The following is a 15,890-nucleotide window of genomic DNA, read 5'->3' as shown; positions in this document are numbered from 1 at the left end:
ATGATGAGGTGCTAGTAAGCAAAAGGTGTGATTTATTTATTTATTTTTTTTAAAGCAAATAACTCAACCACAGTTTCCAGCATAATTATACTGTTACTCCAACCCTTATTTCTTGGTCTACCTACAGTACACAAGTAGCTTTAATAACTTATTTTTATACTGATTTATTTTAAAACTGAGACTCAGGTTAAAACAAAATGATGTCTTTCCAGCATTCACATTCAGTAGAGTCCACCTGCTTGTGTTCTGCTCCGTCTAGACCAGCAAAGTTGTTTTTATTCAGGGGCTTCATTTATTTCTGTTTCGTTGTTGTTGACTTCTTATGTCAAAAGGTCAACTGATTCCCTGGGGAAAGAAACTTCAGTGCTCTGTGAGCGCCTCCTGCTGGTCAAAAACGGATCAGCAGAACTGAATCGCCAAGGAAGTCCTGCTGTAAAGCCTCCATTTTAGTTCCAAGCACCCAGTGTAGAGAGGCGAGTGAAGCGTCTATTGTGATGAAAAGAGAGAGTCGCACACGACACCAACGACTGTCAGACTTTTTCGTGCAAAGAGTCGAGTGGTCTGCAGTGGGAGGAGAGAAACGTGCAGGAGTGTTTGACAGGAAGAGACAGCACAGTGTGGTCTGAGCACATCTGAGGTGAGCGTCGCACAACCTCATGCATCGACTCTCTTCAGACCATTGTGAAAACATCAGGGTTCTGATCAAATCAAAGCTGCTGCTGCTGAGTGTCAGCGTACTTAGTTTGATTTTTAAAAATGTGTCACACACAAAAGGGCGACCCAAATGGTCTCACATCGTAGTGAGATTAAAAGAACAAAAAGACAACGTTTATGCATTGAACCACAGACCGCACCCATCAGACAGGACAGTCACTGTCGCCGTGGGAACGTGTTTGAGCCGAGGGTAGGGGTGGTCTCGTGTGTGGATTTTGGTGAGAGAGCCGAGCGCAGCAGCAGAACAACAACACGACACCACATGCAGTAAAATGAACGCTGACAATAATATCCACGTTCTTTGTGTTCTTAGGTTTCCTTCATCTTGGAGGCTAACGCTACAAACAGCACTGACAGAAACACACCTCAAACTGCAAAACGCTTCAGATTTATAGTTTTCTTCCCATCATGACTTCCTTCAGCAATATGGTCTAATTTGGTTCAGTGTATTTTGCTTCTACGGTGGCAGATCACATCGGAACACTGTTCATTGGATAAAAACTGACACAGTTCAAATGAATTAGATTTAAATAATTCATAATGTCAATACCAACTATCTGGTTTCTTCCAATTAAAATGTGACTCAGAAGAAAAGTGTCAGACATTTAAGTAGATAATCTATCTATCAAAGTTTGTGAGTGTGAACATATGAGAGCAGACCTTTTCAAATTTAGAGCAGGTTTTCTTCTTCTCTCAAATCTTGTGTTTCTGTCACTCTAACATGGTAAAAAGGGAGGTAAGAAAAACCACAGACTAGCAGGCTAGACTAACATCACATGGATATTGGACTTTTGGTCTCAAAAATCCAATATCCATGCCGATATATTAGAAGTCATTTGGCCGATAACCGATACCAATACCGATATTTTTTCCTATATCTACTTACTGACACTATATGTCTTTCTCTACTGTGGAATTAAAATGCTGCATAATCTTTGTCAAGTTAGCCTGCTACCAGAAGCAAATGCTAAAATGGAGTCGGAAAATGATCTAACTCTTCCAACTTGCATTATGTTTAATGTCTAATTTATTCATGACATTTTCTCTCTCTAAGACAACGACAACAATGCAGGCATCATTGTCACTTGTTTGTCTTATAAAAACGTCTTTTATATAATGAGTTATTGTGACGGTATTACATTTTACAGCGAACATTGGCCGATACCGAAACAGTGGCGATAATATTGCGCATCCCCACCACAGAGTGTTGACACATCAGAGAAAAAAAGACACATAAGAAAAAAATTCTCTTTATTTTATCTGCTGGACTTCTGAAGGCAAACTGTTTCATGATTGGTGGAATAAGATGAGTTGGTGAAGAACTGAAGTTGCACAAAGCGAGCCGGAAACAACGGGGAGCAACGGAACCAGGTTGTTTAACAAGGAGAAGCCACGTGTGACGCCGATGATCCGTCTGCTCATAGTGAGTCATAAACGGGCCGAGATAAACGCCGCTTCTCAGGAAGAGGCTGCAGTGTGAGAGAGGACAGCTGCAACCTTCAGCACCAAAGGCCTCAGACTGAGCAGACATGTTGGACTAGCTTCCCGTTTTTATAATGAGAGTAACATCAAAATGTGTGTTTCTGCAAAGGAGTTGAAGAGAAATAAAACAACAGCGAGGTGTGTGATGTTGAATGTGTTAGTTTCTGACAGTCCCTCCCCAGTTTCCACTGCGGTGACGTTTAGCCACAGAGAGACTAGCCTTCAGCGCTGCACCAAAACCACAAGTGGCAAAAGCTTCTCTACTCTCACATCAAGAGATTCGATCTTCTCTTTTAAAGTGTGTTTAGTGGGCCTCAGGGAAGGCCTTGTAAAACTCCTTCTCCTTTGCTGCTGAAACTCAACAAACAATAGCAGTAAGTCAAAAAGTGCAAAGTGTTGTCTACTGTCCTTTCATAAAAACGCTTCAGTAGTGATGTTGGGGCGAGTTCCTCTTGATGAAATGTGTGTCAAGAAAGATGGCAGTGGGGAAATGATGCCAAGTGAACTAAACTAAGACAATATGGGTCAGGGGTAGCACAACATAATTTGTTTTAAAAAAAATAAAAATCATGTGTGGCACATTTTGTCATGTTACAAACAATAAACTTCCATTTATTTTATAGAGAGTTTCTTTAATAGACAAACACAAAATAGTACACAACCAAGATTGAGCAAAGCTGTTTTTTTTTCATTTTTCCTAGAAGAGACACAGAAAACAATACAGAAATGACTCAAGACAATAATACAGCCTTAGCTGCTGTTATTAATATTGACAGAGTCTATCTGGGGGCAGAATACACCACATTTGGATCCGTCTCTCTCTCTGCAGAAGGCCTTCTCTTCCTGTTTGCTTTGGGTCTGAAATTCAGCGCTGCGTAGTTCACAAGATCAGAGTCCAGATTCTACAAAGCAAAAAAAAAAAAAGACTTGCAGTAACTCAGCAAGTTTTAGGATTGAGTGATTTTAAAAAAATATATCATTTAATGTGATCACCTCAGTGTGTTGTTGATTCTGTTTGTTGGTTTGACCTGAAAAACAGAGACGCTGAAGCCGGTAAACTGCTTGAACATTTTTCAATGTGTCACTTCATAATATTTCATATTATTAAGTTGGTTGAAAAGGAAATACAGAGAAAAATACAACCACAAAATACCTGTGTGACAAGGTTTGGTTTTCAAAACCAGTCCCAGGATGATTATGACCAGGAAAATAACTACACCTCCCAGCATGACAGTGGGCAGGTTGACTCCATCCAGTCCATCTACAACAGAGACAAAGACATATATTATGTACTCAGCACAATATAATAAAGACGTTTCCAGGTCGACTTGCCCCTCTTGACTGATCCAGACTCCAATCTTCTCTCTGTCTACTTTTATTTCACACCTGTAAACCAACCAATATTTTCTACACACCTGAACGACGATATAACCATTAATACCTGTTGTAGTGACAGATTTTTAGAAATTAGAGATAAATTGTCATAAATAGGTCATAAGTTTTTAATAGCATTCCTTTAGGAAAACTTTTTGTAATTTCCTTTTTCCATTGATTCTGGCTCGGATCCAGATGTGGACCCAGTGATTCCAATAGAAACAAATTGGCTCTAGTGACCTATCAGAGGTAGACGTTGTTTACTTGTATCACGTTACCTAGACTACGAGTAGGCCATGGAAAAGTTTTATTTTTTAAATAATTTTGAATTGGACCTTTAGATTAATGAATTTGAAGTTAAAATATATTATAAATAGATGATATTTACAATATTATAAATATGGCCCAAAAAAAGGAATTTTTGGAGCCGATATTTTGATTCGGTTGAGAAAGCAGGAGCATTCTCCATCAAAAACTGCACGTTTACAAAATGACAGAACAAAACCATGAAAAAGATAAACTTACAAACAATATCGGAGAGACTCTGTTCATCATGGCAGCATTCTGGCCTTTAACTTGCAAATAGGTTCCACTGAAGATTCTGTAAGTTTTCTCTGATTTTAACCCACACATATAAACGTCATAACAGAAACACTCATACCGTCAACTTGTAAATATGTTTCACTGAAGATTTTCAGACAGATTGGTGACTTGGTTCCACAGATATAAACTCCAGAATCTGAGAAATTCACTTGTTTGATGTTCAGAAAGATGTTTGTGCCGTTTGACGTCATGTTGAATTTTTCCCGTTGAAATCCATCATATAGACGAGCTTTAGATCCAGGATTAACCATCGATGAGATGCGGCTGAAGTTGGATCCATCAGCCAGTTTGTACCAGGATATGCATTTGAAAACGTTGATTAAGTTGGGGCAGAGCAGAGTGACTTCTTCACTAGGCTGAACCAGAACTGAGTGAAACTTAAAGTCTGACTTGGTGATCCAACCTGAAACATTCACAAAGTTCAACTACGACTGAATGATAGACGTCAATTTGTTGTGCGTTCTGAACAGAAATGGTAAAAGTGTTGAGAAAACCATAGATAGCTGTACTTACTGAAGCTGAAGAGGAAAACCAGCATCACATTGATGTTCATCGTTGTGTTCAACATGGTTCAGTTGGAGCAATAAACTGTGTGTCAGTTATACAGTATAGAGGTGGAGTTTTCTTTGTGTTATCCATTTCCTCAAACTGACGACGAGAATCATTTTGTTAGAACAAAACTATCATTGGTTGTAAAGACCTGAAACTAACGCCATCATGAATAACACAAGCAACGCTCTTTCAAGTTGGAGAATCTGCAAGAGCTTAAAAAGCTTAAGAGCTTTGATATGAATATTGTGTGTGTGCATGAAGCGTGTTACTCACCTGTGTGTTACATATTTATCACTTGCATGTGTTCTGCAGAAGAGTGTGGCTAGAGAAGTAGGAAAATAGTTACTTAAGTAATAGTTGTTACTTCAAACTACAAAATACAAAATACAGTGCCATAAAAAATGACTCTGTGGAGATGAGTGCTTAAATATGAAAAATAAAAATGAAGTTGTCATGAGAAGATCACAGATCAAAGGTCATTGGTCTGTTTCTGTTCAACGTTGTTGCATTTGGAAATTTATTCACAATTACCAAAAATGCAGATAGAAGATTTCTTTTATTCATGTGAATTGAATACAGTAGCCCCTCCTTAGCAGAAAGTCCATCAGTCAAAATGGACTTCTTACTATTGCACCTCCGGATCACAAGGTTAGACACTTTCTGTCAGCGCTGTTTTAAAAACTGTTGACTGGTGCAAGTGAAAGTCAGCAGAAACCCATTAAAAGTGAAGAGCAGTGGTATTGTTGTGGCACAGGGATAAAGCACCACCATGTATGGAGGCCTGAGTCCTAGACGCAACTCATTACCCACTTTAGTATCTGATCACTCTCAAATAAAGGCCACTAAAGCCAATAAAACCTTTTTTTTAAAGTGAAGAACGATAAAGTATTGTCTGGTTACCAGTTTCTAAATGACCTCCTGGACTGTTTTAATAAAAATACAGTATAATAATAATAATAATAATAACAATGTGTTCCTCACCTCTCCTTTAGATTATACAATGTCTTGTCATAAGATTAAATCAGCTGGTCTCACACAGACAGTGTCATAAAACAGCAGGGGGTCGATCCAATCCGTGATGCTCAGAACCAGTCGCTGTTACTTTCCCAGAACTGATCATGATCGTAGTTTCCTACTTTAACATCAGATGTTAAAGCTCATTTTTTTTAACAAGAAGCAAATGACATGACCGTCTGTGGTGACCTCTATAAACGTCTTGGTACAAAACAATCCACAACTTCACACCAATGGTTCAAGCAATCCTTTCTTCTCAAACAGTGGTGACATTATAAGATCTACTGACCAGAACCTAGAAAAGGAATCCAGAATGAACCAGCAGCTAGAGCTGAACTCTTGACTCTGCATTTTTGTTTTTACTGTGCAGGGTTTTAAAAAATGGCTTACTGTTTCTCATCTAGACTCTTGGTAAATGATTTCCTTCCTCTCCCCCCTCAACAATCATACACCCAATATTTGTTTTGACTCAGTTATAATTTCTTTAATAAAACGACCCTTGTTTGTTCCAGAAAAGTCCAGCTCAGTCCGAACAGCGAACAGTGTGACGTATAAAAACATTCATCATACTGTTTCTTTGACGAATAAAAGAGGAAAGGTCAAAGTTTATTTGTTGTGAAAACAATTTATTTACTTTTTTTAAAAACAATTCCTGTAGAAAAGCCATTGAGTAGATGTTGATAGGCTAACATAAAATAATAATAAAGTATTATTTTGACTCTGAGCTGATGTTAACATTACTGTGTACGTCTGTTTTGTGTAGACCAGATGTCCTCTTTTCCCTGGACATGTCCACGTTTCACGTTCTGTCTGCGGGACGTTGAATGACGGATGAAAACGTCAGGATTTTCAGGGAACCAGAAGGTTGAACACGACAGACTTGATTTCATGTTTTTTTTTAAACGTAAATGTAGCTTTATGAACCAATAGGACAATAAATATCTCTGTACCGTCCCGGTGACGCCATGTGGGCGGCAGGTTTTTCTGTGCATGTAGCTGGTGTGTGTTTCTGTGTGATAAAAGTCCCAAAGGTTCAAACAGGCTGCAAGAACACAAACAAAAAAAACTTTGCAAAATGAGAGTCAATTTATTATATTGACTGAGGATGAATGAAGAAGAAAGTTAAAGACTGTAAAACAGCCTAGCAGTCTTGAGACTTTTAATTTCAATTTTAACGTATATAATTTCAGAGTTTTGTGTAATTATTGTTCAAATTGATTTAAAACAGGTTATTATTGTTACACGCTAATTTCCTAAGCTATATTAGAGTAATTATTAGAGATCCTGACACAGATATCCAATATTAATACTGCTGTTATTCTGTTGTTGCAATGTTTACCAATATTTACTGATATCATATTTCATATGACATTGTATTAAAGCATCTACAAGGCCTGCTTTGTTTCTCCATTTCAGTTCAACATCACATTATTTCTGCATCACTGTCGCATGAAAACAGAGCACAGAACCAAACCTTCACTCTCCCTCCTGAAAAACAGCAACAAAATGGAAATAAACATTCGTTTTTAATATTTGTCCTCTTTTATTTATCAGACTGATACAGATACGTTAAAAAAATGACCATCGGTTCATGCTAATGTTGATGTAGACATATTTTGTTTATTTCAATGTTTTTTAGTCATTTTTGTACTTGCGAAAGCCTGAAGTTTGTTTATTCCGTTATAGTTTCTAACCACTAATAGAAAACACACTTTATGTTAAGGTCAAAGGTCTTCTGTAAACAGAGGATGATTGAAGCGCTTCAGGTCTGAACCAAGTGTCCGCGTTTCTGGGGAAATCAAAATAATATTTGTCGTCCTATCTGGTGGCAGCGTACAGCACACTGGTCTCCGTCTCTCTCTCTTCAGAAAGCCTCATGTTGCTGGTTGCTTTGAATTTCAGCCCTGCGTAGTTCAAAGAGTCCAGGTTCTGTGACGAGAAAGGATTTAAGTCCCGTAGGTACGTTTTAGGTTAATCTCTGAAAATGTATTTAATTGTTGTGTTTGTACCTCATTTTGTTGTTGATTCTGTCTGTTGGTCGGAGCTGAAAAACAGAAACTCTTCTGTTTACATCAGTTGTTTATTTTAATTTGATTGCAAAAAAAACAAAAAGACAAAAATAGAGACTACAACAAAAACACCTTCATGAAAAGTCCTGATTTTCCAAACCAGGCCTATGATGACAGCAGCAAGGAGAATCACTGAACTTCCTAGAGTCACAGTGAGCAGGTTGTTGACTCCATCCAGCCCGTCTACAACAGAGACAAAGACATTTATTCTGCTTTTAAAGAATAAACAAATAGGTTTTTGGCTCAACTTCTTTATATGATTTATTGTATCTCCATCTACTTCCATTTCACAAATATGAACTGATCATGTTGTACGCCTTCACCTAAACAATAGAAGAGAAAATAAAAAAGAATAGAAATATTCTTTATTGTCCCTCAGTAGGGAAATTCAGTTTAACAGCAGCAAATCAAGGGTAGTAATAATAATAACTATAATGATAACCCTAATTATTATGTTATTATTACTATATAATAATAATAATGATAATAATAATATTTATTATTATCATTATTATTATTACAATGATAACCCTAATTATTATGTTATTATTACTGTATAATAATAATAATATCACATTATATCATTATTATAATAATATGATATTGTTATTATTATTAAATTAACATTATTATTATTATTATTAGTGTTGTTATTATCATTAACATTATTATTAATGTGAAACAAGAGACTGTAAGGGAAATGCAAATTCACATCAAAGAAAAGTGCAGCTACACAGGATAGTAAAAAAATAGACATGTATACGGCACATAACAGCAAACATGTAGAAAAATAATTTTCGGGATCATTTATCATAAAACCTCAGATCTTGTATCTAATTTATTTCTATATTCCTTTCGTAAACGTTTTATTCCTTGTCATTCACATTATTTCAACCTGCCTTGCTTTGATTCTGGGTCTGATCCACATTTGGGTCGGGTGACTCCTGTAAAACAAAGCAGATTAGGTCATTAGCTGGTGATAAAGCCACATTAGCTCCAGTCCACCTCCATTAGGTGGATTTTATTTGGCCGGCCATGCAGGAGATTTTAGAAAACTGTTAAAAATCATCTGTTGGCAAAGCGAGACCATCGTAGGTTCAAATCTGCACAAAGACAAACCTCAAAAACATGGACAAGTATATAGATAAAAACATGACATTAGCCCTGACTACCAGTCATAACACAAGTCCTCTTACCTTCAACTTGTAAATATGTTTCACTGAAGATTTTCTGACAGCTTGGTGACTTGGTTCCACAGATATAAACTCCAGAATCTGAGAAATTCACTTGTTTGATGTTCAGAAAGATGTTTGTGCCGTTTGACGTCATGTTGAATTTTTCCCGTTGAAATCCATCATATAGACGAGCTTTAGATCCAGGATTAACCGTCGATGAGATGCGGCTGACGCCGGGTCCAGGGATCAGTTTGTACCAGAATATGTGTTCGAAAAGGTTGGTTAAGTTGGAGCAGAGCAGAGTGACTTCTTCACCAGGCTGAACCAGAACTGAGTCAAACTCAAAGTCTGACTTGGTGATCCAACCTGAAACATTCACAAAGATCAACTCTGAATGATAGACGTCAATTTGTTGTGCGTTCGGAACAGAAATGGTAAAAGTGTTGAGAAAACCATAGATAGCTGTACTTACTGAAGCTGAAGAGGAAAACCAGCATCACATTGATGTTCATCGTTGTGCTCAACATGGTTCAGTTGGAGCAATAAACTGTGTCAGTTCTAGTGAGCCTTCAGTGTAGAGGTGGAGTTTTCTTTGCGTTATCCGTTTCCTCAAACTGACGATGAGAATCATTTTGTTAGAACAGGAGAAACGGCAGCGATTGGTTGCGAAGAGCTGGAAGTAATCCTGTCACATCAAATAACGCACGATACGAATTAGTCAGAAAAATGTTGAGCTTTCACAAAGCACTGAATAAGGTAACAAGTCCTGCAGATAAATGAAAGATTCATCTGCAGTAGTTTTGATGCACTTTGTTTTCTTTCATGTCTGAGAATCTGCTACCTTTAACACAGTAAAAGCTTTGATATGAACCAATGTGTGTGTTGATAGGTGTGGGTGTGTGTGTGTGTGTGTTTGCCCCACAGGCTGGTGATATGTGTGTAACAGTTGAATCTGTTCTTCAGGAGAGGCTGGTAGAAAAGCCAAACAATTTCTACTTTTGGCTGCACAGTTTTATAAGTTATTTCAGTAAATATAAGAAAATAAATTACTCTAAATTCTCTGTTGTATCTCATTTGTCTGGTAAACTTTGAAGCAGTTTGTGGTTTGTGTGGTGGAGGTCCATCACTTGCCAATTTAATATTCAGCCTCAACCATCCATGCCTCATAAAACAGACGTACACTTCATGCAGGTCTTGTGGAATATTTGACCATTTATTATAACGTCATTTAAACAGGAAAGTAAAAAAAAAAAACGGGAATACCAGTTTATCTTCCGTTCCATCAACACACAGCAAACATCAGGGTCAAAGTTCAGCTTGTCTCCTGATTCATTCACGGTGAAAAAAATCCCACTCAACTTTATGCTTTGACACGTTGTTGTCCAGAACAAATGCAGTTTGGGTAAATTTTATTATATTTTTATTTATATTTTTCTCAATAGAAACTCAAAACTTCCCAGTTCTCTCAAGCTGTAAGTGTAACTCATGCACATTTTTAAAACATAGTTCTTTTTATCTTATTTATGCCTATTGGTTGTATACTTGGTCTTGCTTGCTTATGTGTAGCTTTAAATCTCTAAGCAGTCACTTTCTACCAGCTTGAATTGTTGGTTTTCATTATTTCTCGTGCTTGTTTTTATTTTGAAATGTCATTTTAGGCATGTTGATTTTACTGCCGTTGTATAAAATTGACTTGGTTTGACATTTGATTAGGTGCTTTGTTGCTTAATTGTGTTGTTTTCCATGTTTTGTTCCCTTGTTTGTACCTCAGCTTGGCTAGCTGAACTCTAACACCTGCTTCACATCGGTTACTTACTCTGATCATCATTACCTCTCAGGCATGCAGTAGAGGTCACTTAAACCCAATGTTTTTGGCCAATTTTGAGAAAAAGTTGCAGTGAAATGAGAAAAAAAAGGGTATCTGTTGATTTTCTGTGAATTTTTCAGTTTTGTGAAAAACTGGAGGAACTTATTGATGTAATCTGGAGTCTAGAGGGCCACATAAAAAGCTACATGGGCCAGATTTGGCCTTGAGTTCGACATGTGCTTTAAGCTGTGAGAAAGGCGGATCTGGATTTTTCTTAAATGAAGACAGAACAATCCCTTCAAGACTGTTACCACCTGCTGAGTGACCTTTGGTGCTTCGGTTTTACCCAGAATTCAGTAACTTTCATTTTATTGTCTCATTGTTTCTTCACCGTACAGGTAAATCTCATCGAGACATGGGGCCTCATTTCTCTGTTTTACAGACAAAAATGGCATGAAATTATGTTAAAATGGCCAATAATCAATACAGGTCTTACAGCAAATGAAAGAAAAGCAAAAACAACAGCAATAGATTGGAAACAAGAAAACATCAGTAACATCTGCTTGTTAGCATCTATGCTAAAGCGAATCCATCATTACACACGAAGTGTAACACCGGCCTTATAAATCCTGGGTTGTTAAACACGTCACACTGGAACAATAAACACTTTAACTACATTTGTAATGCATAATAAACTGGCTCCATTCTCTGTAATTGGTAAGGTTGCGTGTAGTTTTGCCGAGCCTGAGCTTAAAGATAGTCTTTGTGGTATTTCGCGTTTGCTGCCACCACAGTGGAAACAAGCAGCAATGCTGCCGTAGAAACGTTGGCTAACACCTGGTGCCGACTTCTGTCTGCCTCACTTCTAAACATAGATACCACAAGTCTCAGTCGGTCCTCGTGACAAGTCTCTGACCTTTCACATTTTCCATCCGACAGGCAAGGACAAAAACAACAACAACAACAACGTAGACGTTAAAGTAAAACTTTATTTCAACTAGGAAAATTAAATAAATACTCAGATGAACATTAAAGCATCGACATTGTCAGGATTTAGAGATTCTGAGCTCATCACTACTAGTGAGTCTGTCTTGTAGCAGCATACAGGACATTTGTCCCCAGATCTCTTTCTGCTACAGGGCTTCTGTTGCTCTTGGTTTTTGGAGGGAAGCTCAGCGCTGCGTAGTTCATGATGTGAGAGTCCAAATTCTGCAGGTAAAAGGACTTACTGTTACTAACTTATGAAGTCATAGAAGGTTTATTTAGAAACGCTCACATTGGTTTAAACAGCCTTTACCTCCTGATGTTGTAAAGTCTTTCTGTCTGAAGACGAGAGCACCGAAAATGATGGAGGTGGTGAGTTTAAGTTGTATTTTTACATTTATGAACATCCAAATGTAAAATTTGCAAAAAAATATCATGAGTACCTGCATACAAGGTCCTGATTTTCACAATAAAACCAACAATGACAATTATAAGAAATATGACGATGCCACCCAGGATCCAGTTCAGCAGATGTTCTGGTCCATCAGGTTCCTCAGAAGAATCGACTGATACTCCTGTAAATATTTACAGGAACATTAGGTCCAAATCGTTTCTTTTGTTTTAATCTCACAGCCCTAGCAACATGGAAGCCCATAACCTTACCTTCAACCTTTAAATATGTTGCGGTGAAAACGGCAGGAAACGCATCGAAATAGTGTCCGCAGAAATACAACCCAGAGTCGTTGGCGTCCAGCGGTCGGATGCGCAGGGAGACGTTTGTGGAGTCGGACGTCATCGCGAATTTGTCCGGCTGAAACGGACCGTAGGACGTCGGGGCGGATTCGGCGTTCAGCATGGCCGAGATGCAGCCGAGGGGTCCGTCGTCCAGCTTGAACCAGAACACCTGAGAGCGATAAGTGCTCATGTTGGAGCACCTCAGTGTAACTTCTTCACCAGGCTGAGCCACCGCCGTGTGAAACCGAACCCCTGACACACAGATCCAACCTGTAGCATTCAGAAAGTACAAAAAAAAGAGTTAATGATAGTAATTGTTGACTTCAGTCGGATTTTTGTACAAAACGGAAAAAAAGAGAACATTTTTCAAATGCACTTACTGAATGAGGAGAGTAAAGCCAGTGTGAAGGTGCAGCTCATGGTGGTGAACACAGTCGGTGTCAGAATCTGAACTGAGCTCCAGTTTATAGCGACCTCATGATAAGGAGGTGGGGAGTTGCTTGATGTGTTTAGCCTGCTGAAAGGGACACTGAGAATGGCTTCACTACATGTTCTACCAAAACTGTAAATCTATGTTTTCCTTATTCAAAATCCACGGATAATACTGGTAACAGACATCAACACAGGAATCTTTCATAAACTTTCATAAATGATGACAGTAACTGAGGCAACCATCTGATTTACATGTTGCTGAAATGTCCGTTTTTCCCCACATGACACCATGAGGTATAACTAAAGGTGATATAACTTTTTGATTTTCTCCCCAAGTGAATGAGACGCCATTATAAAATGTGTGTGCTTCAAATAAAGTGACATTTTACAGATAACTTTTTACATTTTTTTTTACCTTGTTTATTTAAAATTTGAGCAAAAAATATCTTTAAGCGAGCAAGACTCGAGGGTTAAAAAAAAAGTGTTTTACATTTCCTTCTGGCACATTAGAGCTGGTTTCATCGGTCAACACACACCGTCTTTTGTCGGTGCTCCAGGTACAACGTCTTTGAAAAGTGGGACTATTTTGTTATGCATAAATCCATGCGTTACAGTTACTGAGGAAAAACCCTCAAAGTTCTGCATAATTTTGAGATGGAAGAAAAATAATACATGGATTTCATTGAGGTTGGGAACTCAGCCGTATGGAGTTAACGCCTTGTACCACTACAATTACTGGAACTATGGCAGCTTTGCAAAGTCGGGGTCTGAAAGTTTTGCCTGGTCTTCTTTTTAAAAAAGCTCAAGTTCTGATAAAGTTTGGAGATTTCCACTTAGAATTAGGCCTGGTCTTTGACTGGGCCATCTACCACATGTAGGCTATTGTAGCTCTGCCTCTGTTTCCAGTCATTGTCCTGTTAGAATTTGAACCTCTGATCCAGTCTTGAGACTTTTTCCTCCTCTCTGCTTCGGGTCTTCCCCTGCTTTAAACTTCTCCACAACTTTGTCCCTTATGTGTCTCCTGTGTTTCTTAGTCTTCGTGATGCTGCCGGTGTCATGTTTAGATTTAATTTCCCGACTCGCAGGATACAGGGAACTCAGAGTGTTACAAGTGGTGAAGTCCTTAATTGTTTGTTCTTGGTCACAAGTTATGATTTGAAGGCAGGTATTACTGACTCCGGGACACATGTAAGACCTCTAAAGGTCATGTCCTCCATGACCTTTGAAAAAAAACAGGTGAGCCTTCAAAGGGGAGTTTGTGATGAGTACTGAGGTCCTCTGAGCTGTGGGAGACAGAAATATGTGGGGAACTGAGTCACAGAAGAAAAGGACTGGAGGGATCCGATTGGAGGTAACAGTTGCCATGACTCCTCCAATCACCACGCCCCCTGGAGGAAAAACTCACTGATACTCTGACGAACTCAAACATCCCAGCAATATGGCAGCTTTTGTTCACTGCAGTTCTCATCAGAGATCAGAGGAACTTCATAAAACAGTTTGATTTATACTGAGACTAAACTGGAGCTTATTTAAAAAAGGAGAAAAGGAAAAGTAAATAAAAAAAGTCCCAGAATAAATATTCTGGAACTTTTTTTTCCCTTACAGAATAATGCTTTCTTTGAGACTATTGGAGTTCAGAAGTGCTCCTTATGAATATAAACTTCTGATTATTATTTTTTTTCCCTTTCAAACTTTTTTTACATTGTTTTGTGTCGGCATTACACGTAAACGTCAAGTTTGTGGTTGTCGCATGAAAAATGTTTTAGGGGTAACAAGTCGGCCGTGTCGGGAGCCTTTAGTCGAATCAATGATGTGTGAGCCGCTGTTTTATGAGAACCACTGCATGGAGACAAACTGGAGACAAATCTTTCAAAAACCCCAAAACAGAACATGAAAGAGCTGAAGGAACCAAGTGGAGATGAACCTTCCAACAAGAACAGAACAAAAGTTTCACTGAAAGTGACGAAAGCTAGCATGAAAACACAAAGACAGAGAGTTAAATGAGAGGCGAGGAAGGAAAACAGAAAGCAGCTTTCTGCTTCTAAAGATGAGGATTGGTCAAAGCTTGTCTTTGTAAAAACCAAAACTTTTATTTCAGCTTTTTAGAAGAGAGAAAAATCCCCAGAAATAGAAGATAAAATGATAAAACTACATCATTCCTGGTCAGAGAGTTTATCTGGTGGCAGAATAAATCACATTTGCCTCCGTCTCTCTCTCTGCAGCGGGCCGCCTGTCGCCTTTTGCTTTGGATCTGAAATTCAGCGCTGAATAGCTTACAGCCTCCGAGTTCAAGTTCTGTAAAGCAAAACAAAAAAAAAAATAACTACCTAAAAAAACTCACCAAGTTTTATTATTAAGTGTTTCAGAAAACAGCCGAAATGGTTGAAATGTAATTACCTCTCTTTGTTGTTGACTCTGTCTGCTAGCTTGACCTGAAATAACAAAGACAGTTCATCTGGTTCACTATTCAAAGGTTTAGTCATTTTTTATTCCCAAGTTAACACAGATCAGCGACAGATTACCGGTGTGAGAGGTCGTGATTTTGAGAATTAAACCAAAGATGACCACTAGAAGAAAAACAACAACACTTCCCAGGATCACCGTCAACAGATTGTGTGACGCCTGGTTTGAGTCGCCTGTAAGAGAAGAAAACGACATTAATGCAGGACTGCTGGATTATTAAAACAAAAAGACTAAAAATGGTTTGGGTCAGTTTGATCCTTCAGGTTAGCATGATGTACTTGAGCCATTGGATAGTTCAGTATTCCTTGCAGTTAACTATTGATCATATTCAATTATGGACATAAACAGTTGACAGATATTTATGTTTTATATGTATTTTCTATTCAGTTTGCCAGTTGGGTTCTGAACAAAGATATCCAATCCTGAATTGAACCAAAGTAACTCTGAGCTGCCCGGTTCTGATAGATGTTGTTGAAACATAACCAC

The 15,890-nt window shown here is 38.2% G+C and overlaps 1 protein-coding gene and 2 long non-coding RNA genes across 3 annotated transcripts; all 3 read right to left on the bottom strand.

The window, feature by feature from the left end:
* Positions 1-7,286: 7,286 nt before the first annotated feature.
* Positions 7,287-8,043, bottom strand: LOC116733476 (uncharacterized). The gene is made up of 3 exons (XR_004342031.1): positions 7,881-8,043; positions 7,749-7,783; positions 7,287-7,668 (listed from the first exon to the last, which is right to left on the bottom strand). It is a non-coding gene; the product is annotated as an uncharacterized LOC116733476 (long non-coding RNA).
* Positions 8,044-11,759: 3,716 nt separating this feature from the next.
* Positions 11,760-12,946, bottom strand: LOC116733457 (uncharacterized). The gene is made up of 5 exons (XM_032584314.1): positions 12,890-12,946; positions 12,438-12,779; positions 12,218-12,349; positions 12,088-12,113; positions 11,760-11,999 (listed from the first exon to the last, which is right to left on the bottom strand). Exons 1-5 carry the CDS (start codon positions 12,927-12,929, stop codon positions 11,868-11,870), a joined length of 672 nt encoding a protein of 223 aa, XP_032440205.1. The 5' UTR covers positions 12,930-12,946; the 3' UTR covers positions 11,760-11,867.
* A 2,012-nt stretch (positions 12,947-14,958) lies between these two features.
* Positions 14,959-15,578, bottom strand: LOC116733477 (uncharacterized). The gene is made up of 3 exons (XR_004342032.1): positions 15,464-15,578; positions 15,339-15,373; positions 14,959-15,236 (listed from the first exon to the last, which is right to left on the bottom strand). It is a non-coding gene; the product is annotated as an uncharacterized LOC116733477 (long non-coding RNA).
* Positions 15,579-15,890: the final 312 nt, after the last annotated feature.

Source organism: Xiphophorus hellerii, chromosome 14 (genome assembly GCF_003331165.1).
Source record: "Xiphophorus hellerii strain 12219 chromosome 14, Xiphophorus_hellerii-4.1, whole genome shotgun sequence".
Taxonomy (NCBI): domain Eukaryota; kingdom Metazoa; phylum Chordata; class Actinopteri; order Cyprinodontiformes; family Poeciliidae; genus Xiphophorus; species Xiphophorus hellerii.
Note: the sequence above shows the minus strand (reverse complement) of the source record. Positions and strands in the feature narration are given on the sequence as shown.

Bases quoted from the DNA above. Each gene is read 5' to 3' on its own strand.
- LOC116733457 (XM_032584314.1), bottom strand. From the start codon at position 12,929: ATGAGCTGCACCTTCACACTGGCTTTACTCTCCTCATTCA. The intron at 12,780-12,889 runs GTAAGTGCATTT...TGAATGCTACAG, and splicing joins GGCTTTACTCTCCTCATTCA to GTTGGATCTGTGTGTCAGGG. The intron at 12,350-12,437 runs GTAAGGTTATGG...AAATATTTACAG, and splicing joins AACATATTTAAAGGTTGAAG to GAGTATCAGTCGATTCTTCT.